The 23,440-nt window shown below is 46.4% G+C and overlaps 1 protein-coding gene across 4 annotated transcripts; it reads right to left on the reverse strand.

The window, feature by feature from the left end:
• Positions 1-3: 3 nt before the first annotated feature.
• On the reverse strand, positions 4-21,500 carry Zbtb5 (zinc finger and BTB domain containing 5). 4 transcript variants are annotated; one of them, XM_087548002.1, is made up of 2 exons: positions 21,037-21,500; positions 4-4,151 (listed from the first exon to the last, which is right to left on the reverse strand). In XM_087548002.1, the coding sequence occupies exon 2, from the start codon at positions 4,145-4,147 to the stop codon at positions 2,135-2,137; it is 2,013 nt and encodes a 670-aa protein (XP_087404128.1). In that variant the 5' UTR covers positions 4,148-4,151; positions 21,037-21,500; the 3' UTR covers positions 4-2,134.
• Positions 21,501-23,440: the final 1,940 nt, after the last annotated feature.

Below are 23,440 nucleotides of genomic sequence, written 5' to 3' on the forward strand. Positions count from 1 at the left end.
GTGTTTAGAGGCATGAATATGACAAATTTTTAATTTTAAAATGTTTCGACCAGCATTAGCACCCGACGGGCGCCTCTACACTCGATGCCATCTCCAGAAGATTGTACATGATTATTCCGGGTTATCGTTAAGGCTAAACATCAAAAGTCAGGCCCCCAGTCCCAGTCAGAATCCCAGTGAAACTCCAGGTCCCAGCAGCCCTGGGCTAGTTTCCCAGGGACCCTGGGGCAGCTTTGAGTGCTGCAGCATGTTGGAGGACACTGGCCTCAAGCTTGCTTCTCACATGAAGAGACTGACTACGAGGTAGATGAGATTCCAGGTCCACCCAGCAGCAGAGGCAGGCAGGCACCATCGAGTGCCGGCACTGGCCCCAGAGCAAAGTCCGCTTGTATCGAAGCTGAGGTGAGTAGACTCGAAGCACCACATCTTTAAGACAGGAGGGACAACTGCTACTTTATGCCTGTGACATTGGCTCCTCACCAGTCCTCCATGCTGACTGCCTGACTCCTACTGGTCCCTATGAAGGTGGATGGAGAGATCCACCTGCATCGAGTGTCAACGGGTGCTGACAATAAGCCACACCACATTTCTCAAGTGACCCACTGCCTTCAGTGGTCTCTTCCCCCCACACTGCTCAGCAGGAGGCCAGCTTCCCATTCGGGCTCTTCCTGGGAATCAGTTCGGATGCCATGCCCTCTAGGAGCATCACCGGTCGGGCCACAGCTTCATGGTCACATCAGCCAGAGAGGACACATGCTCACTTCTGTCTTAGGATATACAGACATGTGGCTCTCTAAAGTTAATGAATTTCTCTGAACTGCATACAATGGTTTGGTATCTCTGAAAAAAGTATGAGAAGAATTCTTGTTAAACTTGAGCTTACAGATACGTGTGAACCTGTGCTGTTCTCCTGGGTGCACGTCAGGATGCAGCAACCTGACAGCATGGTGATCAGTGGACAGGAAGGCAGCGGATAGAGAGACCCTGACAGAGAATTGAATGCCACTCCTAGAACCTTGGATATTTTTGGTGAATTCTATGCTGTAGGCTGCCTGACTCTTCCAGAGCCTGTAAAGAACTGAGACACGTATGCTACTACACTTAAGTTTCAAATGACTCGACGCTGAGTTAAAGGAGCCACACCACTGAAAGCTGAGGCGAGGCTTTGAGAGCCCAGCACAGAACAGGAACAAAAGCACAGCAGCAGTAGCACCGCTGAGGCTGGTTGACTGGTTACGCCCAGGAGAGGCGTTCTATAGGGCTTGGGGGTGACGGTGGCAATGTCAAGACCAGCTGATCGTGGGTGGCCTGGGGCATCCGGTGCAGTGAAAGGCAAATGCACCATGAGAACCCATACACAGGACTCCATATCACCAGAATAAAGACAGACACCAGCTTCCCACTTACGTCAAACAAATATAGCATCGGAATTACACGTTGGTTCAAACACTGCTAACACAGCACGTACAGAAACACCTCACTGTCACTCCCTACAAGTACATACTCCACTTATAACTTTAGTTTTTAGGACAAATAAAAAAAATTACTAAAAACACCTATGCTAGAGAGAGGTACTCAAAGGTACGTACACCTGTTATCAAGGGCACATCTACCTGGACCCAGTGTGAGCACCATCGGAGGGCAGTGCCTGCGACTGCCAACTCGGATAAGAAGTAAAAAACACAGTCCTTCTGAGGCCCGGGACTAGCTCAGGATACACTTTGGCATCTGTGGCAGACAGGCTTGTCACCAGGGCCTTTTGTCAGATAGCACCAAGTCACCTGGTTACACATAGGCTTTGCACGGCTGTCCAGGGATGGAATACTGCCATCACGGGACACAGGAAATTTAATTAAATGCTCCACAGAGCTTTAAAATAGTGTTAAAATGTTTTCTGCACTTCCGTTTTTAAATGTGACACTCTTAACAATGACAAACTACTTTACGACTGCATTCCTCCACCCTAAGAAATGCGCAGGTAAGTGCTACACTAACAGTTCTCTGCTTACTACTGGCGGAAATTCACGAAAGCCACCGGACAGCTCAGACCCCGAGTCCAGGGCAAGAGCTGCCTGCCGGCATTGGTTTTAGCTCCAGTGCAGACCTGGCCTGTGCCGTCCCCCGAGGACAGCCATCAGAGCAGAGTGCTGGGGAGGTTGCTGCTCTGCCAGCGCAGGCAGGTCGTCTTCGAGTGCTTATAGAGGTGGCTGGACTGACTGAACCTTTTGCCGCACTTGAGGCAGGCGTACGGCTTTTCTCCTGTGTGGACTCGGATGTGCTTCTTGCAGTCTGTCAAAGTCAGGAAAGTTTTACAGCAGATCTTGCAGGCATACTTTCGAGCTCCCTCCACAACCAGGACATTGTGCTCTGATAAGGCCTTCTTGCACTTGGACAAGACATCCGCAGATGCCCTGGTCAACTGCGGAGGGCCAGGCTGGGAAGAGTGGCCATTTTCAAATGAGCTGGCCCCGTTCATCATTAGCTGGGAACTGGCTTGGTTTTCAGAGATCTGTGAGCTCCTGACAGAAGTTACGACTGGCATTTTGGGAGCTATTCGTCGGTAGTATGGAAAGTTACTGGCTCCTCCTCTTGGGGAACCCATCATGGCCCTGGAGAAGGAAGAGTGGAGACCCAAACCAGACCTGGGAAAGTCCATCCCAAATTGCTCTCCTTGGTAGCCTGAGGTCTGCACACAGGGCAGGCCCATCACCTCCTGCACAGGCCTGACAAAGTGGGAGTCTGCAGGCTCACTGAATGGGTTCTCTACATGGGAACCAGGGGCAGAGGACGGCCCACCTGCTGGCCCAGCCTCTGGACTCAGCAAGTACGGGGCCTCGCCTTCCAGCCTGCAGTCACTGGTGGTGTTTGGGAGGTTGTCGTCAGTGCTCTGACTTGTGCTGAAGTTACTCCCCCTGCTCTTGTTGAGAAAGTTGGAAATACTAAAAGAGGTCTTATGTTCTAGATTATTTGTGACTTCCAAGATGTGGATGTCCCCGACCCTGTCAGTGCTGGACTGGGGATCTGAAAAGCTCCGATCACTGCTTTCGGGGCTGAGGTCTATCTTTTCGGCACTGACCACCACTCCCTCTACCTCCACAGACTCACTGCCCTCTGCTTGGGAGGTCACATCGCTCACTTCATCCTGCGGCTCGGGAGAGCTCAGGGGCTCGGACTTCACCACCACTCTCATGTGCTCCTTCTCCCCAAGGCCAACCTCAGGATTTTCACACTGGAAACTGCCTTTCTCAGCTACAGCTTCTTGTTCAAAACTAGTTTCAACCTGAGTTGCACGAGAGGCCATGTTGCCAGCACTGCCATCTGACTGGCTGGGCATTTGGGCATCTTCTTGAGCACCGAAAGGCCGATCAAACATCATAGCGCTGTCCTCCTGGTTGTCAGCCATCCCATCGGGTTTAGGATTATCCACAATTTTCAGAGAATCTGGGGAGAAGAATTCCTCCCGGGAATGAACTCCCGAAGGCCCGCTCTCTGGAGTAACATCTGAAATGGCAGATTCATCCATGGAGGATCGGAGGCGCTGCCGGGCCCGTTCTTCCACAGTCTGTTTGCGCTTGTGAAGGCGTCTCATGGGGAAGGGTGTCCGCTGGTCCAGATTGTTGCGCATGGATGAGCTCATGGGGGCTGATGGCTCCTCGCCACTCTGGCTGGAACTAAGGGCTGAGCTCACGATGCTCAGTCCCAGCTGCTGCAGCATAAAAGAGCGCTGCATGCGGGCACTCTGCTCCTGGACACGCTCACTGGGGGGAGACATGGGGAGCGTCCTTGTCGTCAGGTAATGTTTACACGCCTTCACCACAGAGTTCAAATGCAGGTGAGAGGCTGCCAATAAGACATCCATGACGTTGCTCTCCCCTAGCATAAGGGTGGAGGTGTACATCATGTCAATCAGGGCAGCAAAGGCCTCTGCTGTCACCACCTCACTATCCAGCTGGATCATGTTCATGGTTTGATCTCCTTCTGCCACTGAGAACAGGGCCCGGAAATGCGTGCTGCATGCGGCCAGCACAGAGCGGTGGGCTTTGAAGTGCCTGTTTCCCACTACGATGACACAGTCACAGAGCTGCCCATGAAGTCTCTGGTAGTTCAACTGCTGAAAGATCTGCTCAAAGTGACCAGGAAAATCCATTGTCCTATACAAGACACAGGAAAACCGTGTTAAGACCTAACAAAGCTCAACTCAGAACCAGAACATCAATGCACTCAGAAGTGTGTTAGCCAGGCCACAGTGGCACAAGCCTTTAATCCCAGCACTCAGATCTCTGAGTTCAAGGCCAGCCTGATCTACAGAGTGAGTTCTAGGACACCCAGGGCTACACAGAGAAACCCTGTCTCAGAAAAAAAGGAGGGAGAGGGGAGGCTGACAAGAAGGTTCAGCCAGTTAATATTCCTGATGCCAAGGCTGACAAACTGAAGTTTCATCCCTGGGTCCCACATGGAGGAAAAGGAGAAAAGCTGAGCTGTGACCACTAAACACCCACCAGGAGACAGACATACGCACGCATACAAATCAGTGCAATTTTAAACAACTTTAAAGGATGGCTGGCCACATTCGGAGCTTTTAAAGCTTATGACATCTAGTAACGTCATATAAGTGGTACCTACATATAAGACCTTGTCAACTAAGGGGCAAAAGTCAGTTCAGCTCGAGCTCCAGATCCATTAGCCCTTCATGTAACTTGCTTAGAACACTGAGGGTCTCTGTTAGAAAAGCCCCACTGAAAGCTGTTAGCAGCCAGCATTCCCGAGAACAGTGAATTCCAGCAGCCTTAGCAACCTTAGTGAAAAGGCCGAGTCGATAGTGGAGAGGATTACTAGCTATAGAGACGGGGCAGACTGCAAATATGCCCTCCCCTCCCACACCCCTTACTGCAGTCCTGAAGCCAGCACCAAGGGCACTGCCTTTTGGAGGGGTTGGGGTTTTTTAAAGGTATAAAGCAGGGCTGGAGAGATGCCTCAGCAGTTAAGAGCAGTAACTGCCCTTCCAGAGGACCCCAGTTCAATTCCCAGCAACCACATGGTGACTCCCAACCTCTGTAACTCCAGTTCCAGGGGAACTGATGACCTCTTCTGGCCTACTGCATACATGGTACAAAGACATATGTAGAAGTAAGAACTCATGTGCATGAAATAAAAAAAATAAATACAAGCTAAAAAATAAAATAAAACCAGGGCACAGCAAAGGTATATGTACAGTGGTTAATACTGAACTGGAGCTGGGATGGTGGGACCCCAGTGTGTGACAGAAATGTATCAAGTTCAGCTGTGCTCAGTGTTATAACTTACAAACTTGCTAGAAGTACATGGATCATATGGATAAAATGTTTTACAGTAATACCTTACAATGTAAAACACAAAACAAAAAACAATAGATTCTATCTTAAAAATAATAGGAAATAACAGAAGAGGAAGTGAGGCCACAAAGAAGCCTGACTCAAAGCCATGCTCTCAGAAATGACAGGGCACCTACAGAACTAGGCAAAATGACTGCTTACAATTTCACTTAGGGTTTATAAATAAGTCTTCCTTTAGGTAGCATGTGTCGTTTCTTTTTAAAAAGTAGCATTTTTAAAAGATAGGGAAATATTTACAGATAAAACAGTAGGTTTACTTTAACCCTAGTGAGGCACCTCTGGGGCTTCCTATTGGCTCTATACAGAAACACAAGCCGTCCATTTTGTCTTTGAGGACAGGGAGCTGAATGAATGAACTGCTAAGCCTGGTTCACAGACATCTCCGCAGAACACCTAGCATGTCTAGTACCATAGAGAAACAGACCAGCAAGACGAATCTACACCTCAGGGAGAAAAGACTAATAAACAGACAATTCTAAGGAAGATGTGGGATCCCTGCCTCTGAGAGCCGGGAAGGGGTGCTGAAGCAGACTCTCCTGAGAGCCCAGGAGTGCTGAGTGGAAGCGAAGCTCTGAGTTAGTCTGCAGTTCCTCACCTCCACCACTCCCACCTCAACCTGCTCTGCTCAATGACTCGCAGTGTGAGTGGCCAGGCTTGTCCTTCCCGGGGAGACTGGACATTTGTATGTGTGGGATAACTGGAAAGCCTAATAAAGTACTTGGCTCCCATATGGTAAAACACATCCATCTTCAAGGACAGCCCATTCACTCAGCTTCCATCAGTCTAGCCTTCTCGTCTATGAATGTGAAGGAGCAGCACACTGGGGAAAAGCCTCTAACACAGTGCCAGCACCAGGGGCTGGGGAGATGATGGCTCACTGGTTAAGAGCACTGGCCACGGGGTTGGGGATTTAGCTCAGTGGTAGGAGCGCTTGCCTAGGAAGCGCAAGGCCCTGGATTCGGTCCCCAGCTCCGGGGGGGGGGGGGGGGGGGAAGAGCACTGGCCACTCTTCAGAGGTCACAGGTGATTCCTGTGTGGCTGGTCACAACTGTCTGTAGCTCCACCTCCAGGGGACCTGACACCCTTTTCTGGACTCCCACTGACACCAGGCACACAAGTAATGCAGATATACATGCAGAGAAAATACTCACAACACATAAAATGGAGTAATAATTCTGATGAGAGCAAAGCACCAAATAAACAGAACAGTCGGGGACCATTTGGGACAAACAGAAATGATTAGGGGGAAACTGAGGTCAAAACAAAACAAAGCACCTGCAACCAATGTCTTTAGATAAGGTAGTATGCCCATGGAATAAAAGTACTTTTCCGGGGCTGGGGATTTAGCTCAGTGGTAGAGCGCTTACCTAGGAAGCGCAAGGCCCTGGGTTCGGTCCCCAGCTCCGAAAAAAAGAACCAAAAAAAAAAAAAAGTACTTTTCCTCCTTTTTTAAAAGATGATTTATTTGTCTTATGTGTAAGGGAGTTTTGTCTAAGGGAGTTTTGTCTGCATGTGTGTCTGTGGGCCGCATGCATGCCGGGTATTGTGGAGGCAGAAGTCACGGCCTGAACTGAACTTGGGGGTGGTCGTGAGCTTCATGTGGTGCTGGCACTGAACCTGAGGAGACCAAGCAGTGCTCCTCTGAGTGCCTGCAGTGGCGTGTCTGTGATCCTGGCTCCAGGGAGGCTGAGGCAGGCAGACTGAGTTCAACGCTAGCCTGTGGGGAGGGGAGAGAAGGAGAAAAGGTACTGGACATTCGAAATGGCAAGGAGTATATTAACAGAATTGGAAGAAAATGGTTGCGCAAACCTCCCAGATTAAGACAAAGGAGAAACAAAATTGAACAAACACAAGATTAGCTAATGAGCTGCCTAACTCTGACCTCAGAAACTCAGACGGAAAATGGAAATGTGATTGAGAAAACAGTGCAGGGTCTGGTGAGTGGCTCCGAAGGTAAGGCACTTCCTGCCCAGACCGGGCTCAGTCCTGGGAGAGAAATGATAACCGAGAGTTGTCCTTGAACTGTGTGTGCACAAGCTCACAAATCACCAATCAATATTATGAAACCTTAAATTAAAAAAGGGTGAGTTTGGGAGCCAGAGGTGGGATTAAAGGTGCACACCACCATGCCTGGATCTAAATTGGCTGGGTAGGATCTAGCCCCAAAACCCCACTCCCTTAACCTGCCATCTCCTAGCACACAGGATTCAGCTCCATTCCACTTCCTGGTGTCTCTAATACTCGAACCATGTATTTCATATTTTTCCTTTCTAAGCTTGCTACGCTTGTTCTTGGCTGGGCTTTTTTGAGACTTCCTTTGCCAATGCAATTAATCTGAGTCTCTTCACCTTAGCCTCAGGCAGATTCTTCAAACAAGGGCAAAAAAGTAGCCACATTCTTCACCAAAATACCACAACAGTCAGTCTCTAGGCCCCATACTGAAATTCCCCACTGAGACCTCTCGGGCCAGTTCTGCACAATTCAAATCACTCTCAGTAATGAGGTCTTCCATATGCCCCCTATGATAGCCCATTAAGCCCTATTAAAGCATTCTACCGCCATCCAAATCCAAAATCTCAAAATCCATTCTTCCGAACAAAGGCATGGTCAGCAATCACAGCGGTACCCAGTCCCTGGGACCAACTTCTGTCTCAGGGTTGTACTGCTACGAACAGACACTGAGACCAAGTTTTATAAAAGACAATTTAATTGTGTCATCATCAAGGTGGGAACAGGCAGCATCTAGGCAGGCATGGTGCAGGAGGAGCTGAGAGTTCTACATCTCCATCTAAAGGAAGACTGATTTCCTGGCAGCCAGGATAGGGTCTTAAAACCCATACCCACAGTGACACACCTACTCCCACAAGGCTACACCTACAAATAATGCCACTCCCTTGGCCAAGCATATTCAAACCACGATAATAGTCTATTTGGTGCCTTTTCAACAACCAGCAGTTGTGAGAAAAATCTGCTTACTTTTTAAAATGTCAGTTGAGAAGAAAAGACCACTTTTCTATAGAAGGTCACTCACTAAAATGCCAAGGTCTGATGCCAGCCCTGCTTTCTACAGAGCACTTACAACCTGAAGCTGGGATCCCAAGAGCACTGTTTTGAAGAAAGTTTCCCATGGTCCACAGACCTTTAACAAGAGGCTACAGATGAGGCGGAAATGACCCACGACAAAGGTTTACATAATAGTGGGAGATAGAACAGGGCATATCTTTAAAACAACAACACAACAGCAGCAGCAGCAGCAGCAGCAGTAACAGCAGCAGCAACAGGGCCAGGCATGATAGCACACCTTTTAAATCTCAGCACTTGGGAGGCAGAGACAGGCAACTTCCAGGGTTACAGAGACCCTGTCTCAAAACAAACAAAAACAAAAAGTTGTTTTCCTACATAGCCCCATGCAGGCCTCAAATGCTGTCTTCCTACCTCAGCTTCCTTGGAAATGTGCATGACTTGTGTAGTTGAGTTGGGGATTCAGGTCAATGGTAGAATGCTTCAAGCTCAAGATTCCAGTTTCATTCTTCAGTTATTCTGTGATGTGTGTCTTCAGAGAAAACTACCCTGAGGCGAGAGGGGAACTGGCCAGAATAAAATGAACTTACTCTGGGCATGGTGGTCAGCTATCTCAGCACTTAGACTAAAGCAGGCCAACTGTGGACTTGACGCCAGCCAGTGTTGCCTATGCCATTGGTCCCAGCACTTCTAAAAGTAGGCTAAGAGGCTATAGAGAGATGGCTCTTGGGTACTGTTACCTGACACTAGCTGGACAACCTCTCACGGCTCCCACTTGTATTCTATTTATGATCTGTCTCAGACATACCTTGGGAACTTTCACACCAAATCCAGCATAGCTCTCCAATCCCTCAAGACTAAAGTCAAAGAGTGGGAACTGGAACCACTTTGGTAGGAGAGGAGATATTCAGGAGCTACCTGAAAATCTGAGTCCCACCCGTAGACAAAGATCCACAGGCAATGAATGACCACAGAGAGAGGGAATTATCCATTCCTCGGGATGAACCTAACTGGTTAGCCAATACAAGTGTTCAGACCTTAATATACACACAGACAACAACAAGTCTCAGTGGGTTGTATTAGTTTATCTGTACATCTAAACAACAACAACAACAACAACAACAACAACAACAGCAGCAGCAGCAGCAGCAGCAGCAGCATGATGAGGCCGTCAGACTGAGAGACTGAAAAGGGCAGGGTAGGGGCTTAGTGCTCTTCTGGAAGACCCAGGTTCAATTCTGAGCACCAAAAACATAACTCCAGTTCTAAGAGACCTGACACCCTTTTCTGGCCTGTGAGGGCACCAGGCATGAACGTGTACATAGACAGACACACATACATAGACAGAAACACAGGCAGGCAAAACATCCATGCACATAAAATAAAAATAAACCTTTAAATATGTGTGTATACATTTTTAAAGAGAGAGATACTTGTGTGCTTCCACTTGGCTATCAAATGCTACTAAACAGACCCCAGAGAAGTTAAACTGTCTTTGAGAATGCCGCGATGAGAGAGAGAGGGGCCAACACTGCTGTCAGCTAGAAGAGGCACCTGTCTCCCAGGAAAAGTTCACGGTCTGACAACTTACATAAGTGTGTCCCTGTCGTGGTGTCAGCTTCCTGGGAACTGGTAGCACTGTTCTGAAAAGGTGAAAGTAAGGGCCTTCCCTGGTTTGCTGCAACCATTAATAAACCCATTTCCTTTTATTGTTCTGTTTCCCAGTTTCTTTAAGAAGCAATGGTCTCATAAATCTAAATAACCCCCTTCCCCAATAACAGCAGCAAAGGAAGCCACATCTGCACTGAAGGCCATCGAGACTGATAAACCATCAAGACTACGAAGAAATGGACTGTTTCAAACTGAGACCGAAATGCTGTTACTGTTCCCTCCCCATCTTAAAAGATTTATTTATATTTTATGCATATGAGTGTCTTGTCTGCACATGGGCCTGGTACCCTTAGAAGCCAGAAGGGGGCGCTAAATCCCTGCTACTGGAGTTACTGAATCAGTAATCTACCACGTGGGTGCTAGGAACCTAACACAGGTCAGTCCTCTACAACTGGAAAAAATGCTCCTAGCCACTGAGCTCTCGCTCTAGCCCCTGCCCCCACCACCCATTAGTCCCTTTCAATAGCCATCTCCAAACAACTTCTGTATCTAACCCAACATTCTTGTGACTATTGGGTACAACTTTTCATATGAGGGAAGGCAGGATGGCTCAGAGGGTAAAGGTGCTTGCCGCATACGCTTGAGGCCCTGAGTTCAATGCACAAAGGCCATAAAGGTGGGCAGACCCAACTCCACAAAGTTGTCCTCTCACATCCATATATCATGGCACACGTGCTACCTACCCACAATAAATAAATTCAAAAACATCTAGAATGGTTTTGTTATTTTTTAAATCTTTTTTTTAAAAAAAGATTAATTTTATGTATATGAGTACACTGTAACTGTCTTCAGACACACCAGAAGAGGGCATCAGATCCCACTACAGATGGTTGTGAGCCACCATGGAGTTGAAGGGAATTGAACTCAGGACCTCTGGAAGAGCAGTCAGTGCTCTTAACCACTGAGCCATCTCTCCAGCTCTTGTTGTTATTTTTAAGACAAGGTCTCACTAAGTAGTTCTAGCTGTCTTGAAAGTCACCATGTAGACTCAGGATAGTCTCAAACTCAGAAATCTACCCCCTGGATGCTAGGATTAAAGGTATGCACCACTATGCCCCACAACACCTATGTTTTGTCAAATTTAGCAGACCATTAGCTTCTACTAACCCAAAGCTAAGAATGTCAAAGTATCGGAAGTGTACAGAAGACATTTCCTGATGTCCCCACCAATGTACATGGTAAACACACTAATTCATGACTTCCTTTTGTTCTGTGATGACAAAAGTTCATGCGACCTCTTCCAGCAGAGTATGTTACTCCGGGTAAATAATCAATGTTCACTGCTCTGACTCGGAATAAACCATTTCTTATACTGCTCGGAACAAGAGCTCATTTTTACATTGACACAGCATAATTTATAAAGGCAGAAATAGAGCCATGAGTTAAGGCCAACAAACCTGCAGGTAATACCGGTGTCATTTTCAGTATGTTCTCTGTCCCTAAGTGCCACAGTCAATATTCCAAATGCACGCGCAAAGAGGAATGAATTACTGTGACTCTCAGCAGCCAGCCAAGAGCATGAACATGCAGGAGGCTCTGATTCATGCTGCCTTCATCTGTAATCCCCACAGCAGACCTCACGGGGACTCCAGTGAGAGAGATGTATGCTACTGGGAGGAGCTAGAACCAAGAAGTAGGAGAGGAAAGCAACAGCAGCCAAGTAAGGGCCCAACTTTATGGCAAATTCAGCCTTGGCCTTTTCTAAAAGGGGAGCTCTGGAGCATTAAAAAAAAGGCCTCGGGGTTGGGGATTTAGCTCAGCAGTAGTGCGCTTGCCTAGTGAGCGCAAGGCCCTGGGTTTGGTCCCTAGCTCCGGGGGGAAAAAAAGAAGAGAAAAGAAAAGAAAAAAAAAAAAAGGCCTCAGAGGCTGGAGATGCTCAATGGTTTAAGAGTGACAGAATCCTTCCAGACTGTAAGCCTGACTTTAAGACCATTTCAGCCTTGGCAACCTCCAAGGTTCATTTTAAGCCCATTCATCCTCCAAGACTGTAAGACAGAACTAAATGAAGTTGTGAGGTGAATATCCCAAATGGTAGGAAACCTGTTAACACTTCCTCACAAGTCAACAGTCAACTAGTACCTCTAAAAAGCTGTTTTTGATCCGTCTCTCTGTCTACAATGTCTTTGGAGGAAACTGCTTTCTACCCCCTACCCCCTTTTTGAGACAGTCTCATGTAGCTATCTCCTCACCCAAGAATGAACTCAAACTTCTGCCACTCCCACCTCTACCTCCAGAATGCTGGGATTAAAGTCTATGATATCAGGATCAAACCTAGGGCTTTGTGGATGCTATGTCAACAGTCTACCAACTCAGCTACATCCGGCCCTTTCCTGCCCACTCTTGAGCCATGTAGTAAAGGTCATACAGCCCATGGTTCTGACAGGTGATTTGGAGTGGCATGGCCAACTTGACACCCACTGCACAGAGGAGAGTTATAATGACCCGAGTCGCGCAGGTTAAAGCCTGCTCTCTGGACTTTTAAGTGATGCTATCAAGGAGATACTGATATCCAGATAAAAACTGTGAGGGAATTTAAGTCTAGCACTGAGGGTAGCCACTTTTACCAACTGGAGAATGAGACCAAAGCAAGAAAAAGCAGTGTTCAAAGAATACATCCCCGGGCTGGAGAGATGGCTTGGCAGTTAAGAGCACTGACTGCTCTTCCAGAGGTCCTGAGTTCAATTCCCAGCAACCACATGGTGGCTCACAACCATCTATAATGAGATCTGATGCCCCCTTCTGATGTCTGACAGCTATAGTGTACTCACATACATAAAATAAATCTTTTTTTAAAAAACCCCAAGACCCAATCATGACTAAAGCTAGTATCACCATAGAACTTCTTGATTTCAGGAGCTGAAGAATTCTCCTTTAACTTTAGTCTATATCAACGTGCCTTTTTCATTACTATAATGAAATACAAGCTCTCATATAAGACACCTCTGGTCAGAGCGGCTATCTCACCTCATGACGGATGGCATCCCAACAGTAAGAATAAAGCAAGAGGAAGAGATCATAGGAAGCCAGAGAGCCCAACATCTTAACATGACTACTCTGGGGACCAAACTTCCAATATATGAATCTCTAGGCGACAACCAAACTATAGTACTTGGCTCATGTCGGATTTTGCCATGTAGTCAAAGATGAGGTTCAAGTTACACTTCTCTGAAAAAAAAAAATCTAAGAAACGGCTATTTTAAAACTGTTCTGGAGGGAGGCTGGGAAGATGGCTCAGCAGTTAAAGGTGGAGCACAAGCTGTTCCTCCACAGGACTCCAGTTTGATTCCCAGCACCCGCACAGCAGCTAACAAGCCTTTGTAATTCCAGTTCCAGAAGTCCAGTGCCCACTCTGGCCTCCGTGGGAATCAGGCACTCACATGATCACAGATATATATATATATAGGCAAAACACCCATACAGATATAATAGAATATTCAAAACATCTTTTTAACGCCAGGTGCAATGGATCACATCTGTAATCCCACCTCTCAGGAGGATGAGACAGATGGACACCAAATTTGATGCCAGAGTAGACTACAAAGTGAGTTTCAGACCAGCCTGGCCTACATAACAAGGCACTGGCTCAATAATCATATGGGCAAAGCTTTTTGGATAAAAGAAGTATTAAAATTCCCTTAGTTTGTAAGATATAGAATTTGCTACTCTATGTTCTGATAGAAACAACTGGAAATCAAGATCATTGTTACTTAAAACTATTAAGCAACTCTAAGAGAGTCTGAGATCCAGTCTAAAGGCTTTCAGGGCCTGATAGGTGACTCAGTGGTTGAATGCTTGCTGGTCTTATAGAGGACCTAAGCATGTTCCTAGCTTCACTGGGCAGCTCACAACCATCTGAAATTCCAGCTCTAGGAGACCCATGCCTTCTTTGAGCCTCAGCAGGATTGCACATGCATACATGTAAATAAAAATAAATCTTAAAAAGTACGAATAAAAAATAAAAGTTGTGGGGCTGGGGATTTAGCTCAGTGGTAGAGCGCTTACCTAGCAAGTGCAAGGCCCTGGGTTCGGTCCCCAGCTCCGAAAAAAAAAAAAAAAAAATAAAAGTTGTATGTGAGCTCTCACTGAGCAGATAGGAATTTTACTCCAAAGCGGCCTTTCTAAAACCTTCTAATGAGTGGGGGCGGGGGGGGGTTCATGTTTCTTAAATAAATCTCAAAAAATGATTCATTATGGGTATGTATGGCTGGAGGAACAGCAAACAATCTATCACTTGGTACCTCTGACCCACAGTGTGTGTACAGTACAATTATTACCTGAAAAACAGATTTCTAGTAATGTCTAAAGTATGATGAAGAAAATACATTAACACCACTGCTTAGGACATCAGTGTGAATACTCAAAAAACTGGCCATTTTCTCTACAGATTGACCTCCTTAATAATGTTCTACTTTGGGCTGGAGAGATGGTTCAGTGGTTAAGAAAACTGACTGCTCTCCCAGAGGTCCGAGTTCAAATCCCAGCAACCACATGGTGGCTCACAGCCATCTGTAATGAGATCTGATGCCCTCTTCTGGTGTGTCTCAAAGACAGCTACAGTGTACTTATATAAAAAAATCAATAAAGAAATCTTTAAAGGCGAGAGAGAGAGAGAGAGAGAGAGAGAGAGAGAGAGAGAGAGAATATAAATGTTCCATTCCCAGCAGCCACAGACTTGAGTAGTCTAACTCATGTTCCAGTGGACCCACCCATTTCTAGCCTCTTCATACACGTAGTGCATAGGCACAAATAAGCAAAACAGCCACATGCGTAAGATAGAAATAAATAAATCTAAAACACTACTAAGAAGTAGGGGCTGAAGAAGTTGCTCAGTGTCTACCAGAACTTGCTGCTCTTCTAGAGGACCTGGGTTTGATTCCCAGCACCCACATGGTGGCCCATAACCTCCTGTATATCCAATTCCAGGAGATCCAACTTCTACTCTCCTTAGGCACTGCTCAAATGTGGTGCACAAAGTAGCAGACAAATCATCCATAAACGTAAAATAAAAATAAAGGTGGAAACTAATTAATCAGTGAAAAGTAAAGTAAATGCAGTGTCCAACACACACAATCTCAACACTCAACAAGTGAAGGCAGGAAGATAAGAAGTTAAGGTCGTCCTCCAACACACGAGGCCAACCTGGGCTACATGTGATCCTGTCTCAAAGGGGGGAGCAGGGAGGAGGCAAGACGGCTCAGCAGGTAAAAGCACTTGATGTGCAAGTGAGCAACCAGAGTTCAACTCCTCGACTCCACATAAAGTGGAAGGAAAGAACAGATTCCTGAGAGTTCTCTTACCTCTACACTACGCTTGCACAATGGTGTGCACAGAGCACAAATACCTTCCATTGCATTTTATTCCCAACAGAGGAATTTACTTCTTGCTGGGCACCATGGTTTTCTCCTATAATTTCAGTACTTACAAGGCAGAGAGGTAGGAGGCTGGCAACAAGTTTGGGACCAACCTGATGTACAGAGCAAGTTCCAGGCTACACAGAGCTACAGAGGGAGACTTTGTCTCAAAACAAGGAAGAGAAAGTAAAGGAAGGAAATTTTAATTCTGTTGTTTTTCTGAGATAAAGATTTCTCTGTGTAGCCTTGGCTGTCCCGGAACTCACTCTGTAGACCAGGCTGGCCTTGAACTCAGAGTTCTGCTTGCCTGCCTCCTGAGTTCTGCTTGCCTGCCTCCTGAGTGCTGGGTTCAAAGGTGTGCATCACTTCCTCTGGCTAGAGTATTATTTCTGAGTGGGGGTTGGGGTGACATTTTCTGAGAAAGCGATGTCTAGGTACTGGGGACACTGATATAGGGTTGACAAACAGCCTTCACTGATTCCATTCTGCCCCTCTCTAACTTTGTCCTCCTGGGTTCCCGCTCTGCAGTTACCTTAGATTTTAGGACTAACAGGACAGATGAAAAATCATCTTTAGGACAGAGAAATGGAAGTAACCCTCCTATCAATGGCTGGGAAAGGTCTCCCAGGCCCAAACAGGAGCAAATCACCCCAAGACTAGAACAGAGGTTCTCCTAAAGCAAGAGAAATCTTATGGGAAGCAGATGCAAATGCCAATGGGGCAGCAGCTGCTCTAGAACCAGAACAAGGACAGTGACCAGTCAGACCACTGGCCTGACCAGGATTACCTGCTCTGCCAGCTGTGCAAACTTCAGTCTCTGCCTGTTTCCCTTCCCTACAACATCTCAAGTTCTTGTCAGCCGATACAAGGCAGATCCGCAATCACTGAACCGTCTGCCCTCCCCTACGTGCTCACACCGACTAAAGCTGCTTTTCCACCCTTCACCAATGTTGTGCTTGGTTGGCAATGTTGGGCCAGGTGGGACTGGCCTACTGGGCCTTCTAGAGGTCTTCTGCCCTAAACCTCTAGTAATAGTCTCTTACCAGTAAAAAGGTAGAGGACAGAAAAAGTTAATTTCTTATATTGAGTTTGCTTTTAAAGCAGTATGAGTCACATAAAATTTACGATGTTCAGTATTTGACCATGCTGAGCTGCTTTTGAGCTTCTATTCAATAAGGAATACGACATATGTTACACTAGACGTGCTATGGGTGTGTTTATGTGTAGCCTTTCTGGGAGGAGGAAACAGGTTTTGTTTCCCTTGTCATCTTTCCTTGACCTCTCTGTAGTAGAAACTAAAGCAGGATAACAAAAGGTGAATGTCAGGCAATTTTAGAGAAAGATATGTTGAGATGATTTCATTTTATGACTGATTAAGATGTATTGAAAAATCAATTATACCATGTTAACAATATCATATACAGGGGAAAACAGGAAGCAATTCATTCTAGTCATTTTAATTTGAAAAGCTGACTATAAAGGATTTATAAACCCACTTTTTGATTATAAAAATTAACAATTATCATGTATAATTTCCAAAAAGTACACCACCATTTAATCATTCATTAAAGTTTGCAAAACAAATACTTTGTTAATTTTCATTTATATAAGGGCGAGCCTCACTCCTCATCAGCTCTTCTTAGTAACAAACTTCAAGAGCATGAAGGCAGATTGGTAAAACTCACTCATTACAATTACAACGAAGTAACTGAGGACAAGTTTTTTAATTGCTCCACATTTTATTAAGCCTAAAATGCCAGTGGCTATAAACTGAACAGTTCTGTGTAACACAAGAAGATGGAAAGGATGCTGTCAGTTTTGTTTGTTTGTTTGGAGACAGGGTCTCCTGACCTGGCATCCAGGGTGCTCGAACCGAAGGTCTGAGCTCCATATAAACATTATCAACTAAGCTATAATAAGCTTACTTATGACATCCTCTCTTCAAAGAAAGTAAAGTTTAATAAATTAGTTTTAGGGCTGGGGAGATGGCTCAGCTGTTAAGAGCACTGACTGCTCTTCCAGAGGTCCCAGGATCAATTCCCAGCATGGCAGTTCACAGCTGCCTGTAACTCCAGTTTCAGGGGATCCCACACCTTCACACAGACATGCACGCAGGCAAAACACTAATGCACCTAAAATATAAATTATTTTTTAAAACCTAGTTTTAGAGTTGAAGAACCACTAGAACCATCACATATTCAATTATGATAGATCAGAAGAAAACTTATTTACAGATAAGCTTGAATACTAAGATCCTAGCATCTCTTCTGTTATAATCAAGTCACTTCTCCCACATAATTTCTAATCTGTTCAGGCCAGTAACAAAAGCTTTTGAAAAAGTTTCCCTCAGTCGTTGAGAGCTTTGGGGGCTGCTTCTAGGAATTTGGCATTTGTCGCTGGGCTCAGACAAGGAAGTAGGCTCCGATAAGAATATTAGAAAGAGTGACCGTGGGGTTCCGCTTACTACTTTGCAATCTAACTACCTTGTGTGATCTTTTACTACTTCGCTTGATTACTCTGTCTTTGATCTAAGAACTGACCAGGTTTTTTGGATGTACCCAGAATGATATAAAAGCAGACTGGGAAAGAATAAAGCTGCTTCAGCCTCAGCACCGGCTGAAGTCATGGTATAGTTTTGTCTAGTTTTTTTTTTTCCCCTTTTCAGTCCTCACTCCCTCCCTTGAGTCTCTGTTGACTGACTGACCTGGCTTAGTCAGAAGAGGCTGTGGGATCCCTTGGGACTGGAGTTACAAATGTGAGCTACCATGTGGGTGTTTGGCATCAGAAGTAGTTCAGGCATTGCTCCTAACCACTGAGCCATCTCTCCAATTCCCATAATTAAAAAAAAAAAGTGTTTTAGCAAAGAGAATGATAACTAGAACCCAAAGGCAAGACTAATAAACTGTAAGGAGCAGGAATCTAAGAAGCACCAGGTCTTTGAACATGTGAGAAGGTCACCTCAGACAAAGGTGCAGTGTGGTGCTGCACTCACTCCATCCCTGTTTAACAAGAGCAAGTGCAGCCAAAGAGCTCGGGCTCACACCCAACACCAGGAAAGCGCATTTACAGTTAACTCACATTCTGAGACATTGCTTGAGTTGCATGTTGACATGGAAGCTGTATTTAGGGTTCTTTTTCCCCTTTCTTAGGAAGCTGGAGGCCAACTCAGGAGTCAGCACCACACCACCTTCTGCTGCTCTCACTCAGCACAGAACACAGGACTTTAAAGTTTTTTTTGGTTCTTTTTTTTCGGAGCTGGGGACCGAACCCAGGGCCTTGCGCTTCCTAGGTAAGCGCTCTACCACTGAGCTAAATCCCCAGCCCCTAAAGTATTTTTTTTAATAGGATATAATTCATGTTAAGAACTTGACATACCAAGTGCATTTTGGTAAATACCAAAACGTACATTTTGCTGTCCAAACAATTTTTTTTAAATTCTTACACTTGGGTAGTCTATAATAGTCTGTTCTGAACACACTGACCCCTAAAAGTGGGAAAATGCCCCATCTATAAAATGCTTTTACCCAAAATCTCATTATTTATTAGTTCAGCAGAATTCTACTGGAGACACACTAACTACCTAGAATAAAATATGGCCAGCACCCCAGCAGACAAAAAAGTTTTGTTTCCACCCAACTTTTAGGGAGGAAAAAAAGGCAAATCTTCAGAAAACAGACTTCTCACAAAGCCCTGGACCATTTATTTGCAAACCCCAAGAGCCCAGAATGAGCCCGCGAGCTATTGACCTTACCTGGCGGGTCACCAAGGCTGCAGCAGCGGCCAGCTCTGTCTCTCTTGTCTTCCCAAGCTTGCTGAGATTTCCAGAAGGGTTAAAGCGGACAGCGGAAGGCCTTCCTTTGGCTTACAAGCTTTTCTCTAACACTCTCCTCTCTGCCCTCTGTCCTTTCCCCTACGCAGTAAGCCTTTAGCTTACTGCCAACCACAAGACTTTTCAGCAAATGAAAACAAAAATCTCTAGCAAAACAATCAAGTGCCCGGTCCACTTTTTAAAACAATATAAAGCACAGCATGTCATACAAAGACAAATCACCAACGATTAAGGCACAGTATTTTCTTCAATCTCTAAAAGCTAAATGTGTGTAAATACAACTCAACACTACAAGTACATGTTTTAGAAATATTTTGTTTTCAGTCCTTGAAAGCTACGAGTGTTATTAATTTAAATTAACCAGACTCAGAGCACACTACTAAGGTAATCGAGACCTTGCTGAGTCTTTGACCCAAAAATTTTCCTCCAAAAAAAAACCCAAAATGTGCCTCCTACAATATCCTCCACCATGCTCAGAGATAGATTGACCATAGTAAGTGGCACTTTAGATAAAACAAAGCAGGAACCCTTAACCCACTCCCTTATTTCTACTGTTGTTTACATGCAACGCAGTCGGTCCTCCAAAGGGAAGATGGGACCGCTGTCTCTTAACACCGCACCCCACAGGTCCTCGCACGAAGCCTGGAAGAAGTGGCCATTCAATAAATGCTTACTAAACACTTTTATCTAACAAGTTGGGGCATTCCCAAACGCTGACTCCACCCCTGTTGTCCGCCGCCGGCTCCCGAATCCAGACAGCTTATGGCCTTGCTCAGATGAAACGAAACCTCAGCGTTCAGGAAGACCCAGGACAGGAGCAAGAGGGCCACTCGTCTCCATCCCGCAGGGCAGCCGCTCCTCGGCTCATCCCGCCAGGATGCAGATCCGGAGCGAGTTCCCACTGCATACGGAGAGGCTCCATCTCCAGCGGGAGATCCGCAGGGCACTAGTCCCTGCCCCACCCCGCACAGACGCCGGGCGTCGGAACACAGGGGACGCCTGCGCACAAGAACCGGGCTACCACCCGCCTGGCCCCTCCGAGGCGAAGGGTAACAATACCCCTCCGCAGCAAGACAAGGTGGACAGGCGGCCCCGGTATGTCTGCGCGCTCCCCGATGCCTCGGCGCGCTCCCGATGCTCAACCGCCTGCACGTGAGCGCGCCTCGCCAAGGCCACTCTAGCTGATAGGGACGCCTCACCTGAGTCGGGCTCCGCCCCCCTTCTCCTCGCAGGAGGAGGCGGTGGCCCTCCTCCGCTCGGACCGACCCTGTGAAAGGAGGCGGGAAGGTCCAGACTAGCGTCCCCGGCGGCGACTTCCGCCCACCACGCCCCGCCCCTTGCTCCCGGCTCCTTCAGCCCGTTCGCGCGGTTCTTTGAGAACCCAGCGGAGGCCGACAGTAAACGGATGTGAGGTACACAAGTCACCGCCCCCACAAACCTCCAATGGCCAATCATCGGGAGGGCGGGGCCACGGCAGGAGTGACGTCCTGAAAATCTGACCAATCCGCAGCCCCAGAACCCTGGCTGTGTTTACTACCACAGCATCCGTGAGCTCTCTGACCAATCACAATTTGCCTTACAGCATGTAAAATTGATCTCAAAGGCCTTCGAAGGCGGGACTTGTCACTTAGCAACACCAGGTTTGGCCTGTAGAAAAGCTATTTTTGTGTTACACCCAATCAAGACTCAGCATGAATAAGGAAAGCTAGTGTTTTCCGTCTGCTTGAGCCAATCGCAATGACTACTGCCAGCCCCGAGTCCCTCCATTGGCTGGTGCTGACTGCTTTCCTACCTTCGTCCCGCAGTGACCTGGAATCTGAAGAGCTGGTGGCCTCCTCACCCTGCGAGCTGTAGGTTATTTCTAACTTGTTTGGGAAAAGAGAAAAACGAAACCCCAAGGAGCCATTTGAGCCGAATGGATCCCAAAGGCAAGCTTCACGATGAGTAGGAAATGCCGTTGGTCTAATGGTGGTTGGGCGGATCGTCGCCCGCATCACGTCTCAGTTGCTCAGACGTCCCAGCCTAGCAACGGGAGGGTCCGAACCGGCGAGTGCCGCCGGGCTCTGAACTGAGTGACCTCAGGAGGCGACACGCAAGCTTCTAATACCGTTAGAACGGTCGAATACCGCGTCTTGCAAGTCCCTTCCGACGTTAACGCCTGGAAGTGTCCGTGACTTTGGCTTTGTTTAAGGCAATGGTTCATCAGTTGGTGACTTTCAATTGATGGTCAATTCTTGACGTTTTACAGTTCACATACATGTACACCAGCGAGCAGTAAAATCAAGATATATGTTCCGGATTGCTTTTCTGTTGCTTTGATAAAACTGACCAAAGCAGTTTGGAAGAGGAAAGTGTTTATTGGGCTTATCACCATGGTTTCGGAAAGTCATGGAAGGAACTCTAGCAGAAACCATAGACTCACGCTGCCTCCTGGCTTGGGCTCAGCTGTCTTTCTTTTGCTCTGTTCCGCCTGTGTGAGGAAGGACAGGCCACAAGGGATGGACCTTACCAAATCAGTTAGCAAGCAATCCCTCTTCCCAAGTGGCTACAGTAAAAACTAACGAGGACAATATAAAATGCTGACAATAAGCCAAGCACTAATGAAAAACCTTTCCCATATGTAGATCATATGGTAATTCTGTAACTAGATAATATTTCCTATCATCCTATTAGTAAACAACAAACGACAACAAAGCTTGTAAGTCGACACCCTTCCCATTTTTTGGTGGGACTGCCATAGATGTTCTCCTTGAAGAAATCTCAAATTTTAAAATATACATTCTCTTCTTGCTGGCAAATTCTTTCTAAAACCGTACACAACTGAAACAGGGGAAACGTGGGAAGTACAGCTTAGACTGTTCCCCACAGCAATTAGAAGAAAAGGATACAATCTGTGTGTGGACAAGAGTTTTTAAATGCCGGTATATGCATATAATGCTTTCCTCTTGACTAAATGAACCCATGTACATTCAAAATAATACCAGCCTAGGGTAGTTTTCCACCCTTGTTAATAATCACAACACTCTGGAAGCAGGGACAGGGGAGTCAGAAGTTCGAGGCCTGCCTGGACTACTGAGCAAGATTTTGTCCTCCCAAAATAAGGGTCTCCTGAGAGGCTTAATTCAGTGGTAGAATGCTGCCTAACACTCACTTGGGCTCTGTCACTAACACCCAAAATTAAATCCAATAACCTGCACTGGTGGGGCTGGGGACAGGACTTGTATAGCTCCATCAGTAGTAGAAAATCTTCAATCCTGGCACTTAGGAAGGTGATCTCTGGGAGTTCCAGGTTAGCCTGTCCTGTAGTGAATTCCAGGCCAGCCAGATCTGCATAACAAGTCTCTATTGCAAAGGAAAGAAAAGAGAGAGAGAGAGAGAGAGAGAGAGAGAGAGAGAGAGAGAGAGAGAGAGAGAGAGGGAGGGAGGGAGAGAGAGAGGGAGGGAGGGAGGGAGGGAGAGAATGAATTTGAAAAAAGGCAGGGCATGTAGTTGAGTGACAGGACGGTTGCCTGGCTGAACGAGGTCCTGGGTTCAATGCTTTCACTTTTGGGGAACATCACAGAAAGCACACCACAGAGAAAAGGCCTACAGGCCACACAAACCTATCAAAGATTCTTCATCTGTCTCGTGCAAAAAACATAATACAGGGCTGAGGAAGTGGCCCCGTTGTTAAGAGCACTGACTGCTGTTCTTCTGAGAGGACCAGGATTCTGTTCACAGCACCCACAGGGGAGCTCGCAACCATCGGTAATTCTATATCCAAGGAATCTAACACCTAGCTTCTGTGAGTGCTACATGTGGTATAGCACGTGTGGTGTGCAGAGACCCATGAAGGCAGACAACCATAAATAGAAAATGAAACTATTAATTAAAAAAAACCCCACTATAATAGTGCATTGCTGATCTGTAGTTCAGATTAGAAAAAAAATAAAGTTTATGCACCATGTTAGCAGGTTTTGTGCACAAAAATCTTAATACTCTCATGTTTGGTATGTCTGTGGATAGAATTCACTTGAATCCACGTTTTCTGTACCTGGGACTGGAGACATGGCTCAGTGGTTAAGAACACTTGTGGTTGCAGATGATCCACATGGTGGCTCACAACTATCCCTAATTCTGGTTACAGGGGATCCGATGCCCTCTTCGGAACTCTAAGGGTACCAGGCATGCACATGGTGCACATTCATAGATGAAGA

Source organism: Rattus norvegicus, chromosome 5, assembly GCF_021556685.1.
Source record: "Rattus norvegicus strain SHRSP/BbbUtx chromosome 5, alternate assembly SHRSP_T2T, whole genome shotgun sequence".
Lineage (NCBI taxonomy): Eukaryota > Metazoa > Chordata > Mammalia > Rodentia > Muridae > Rattus > Rattus norvegicus.

Excerpts from the sequence above, each read along its gene's own strand:
- Zbtb5 (XM_087548002.1), bottom strand. The coding sequence starts at position 4,147 with ATGGATTTTCCTGGTCACTTTGAGCAGATCTTTCAGCAGTTGAACTAC.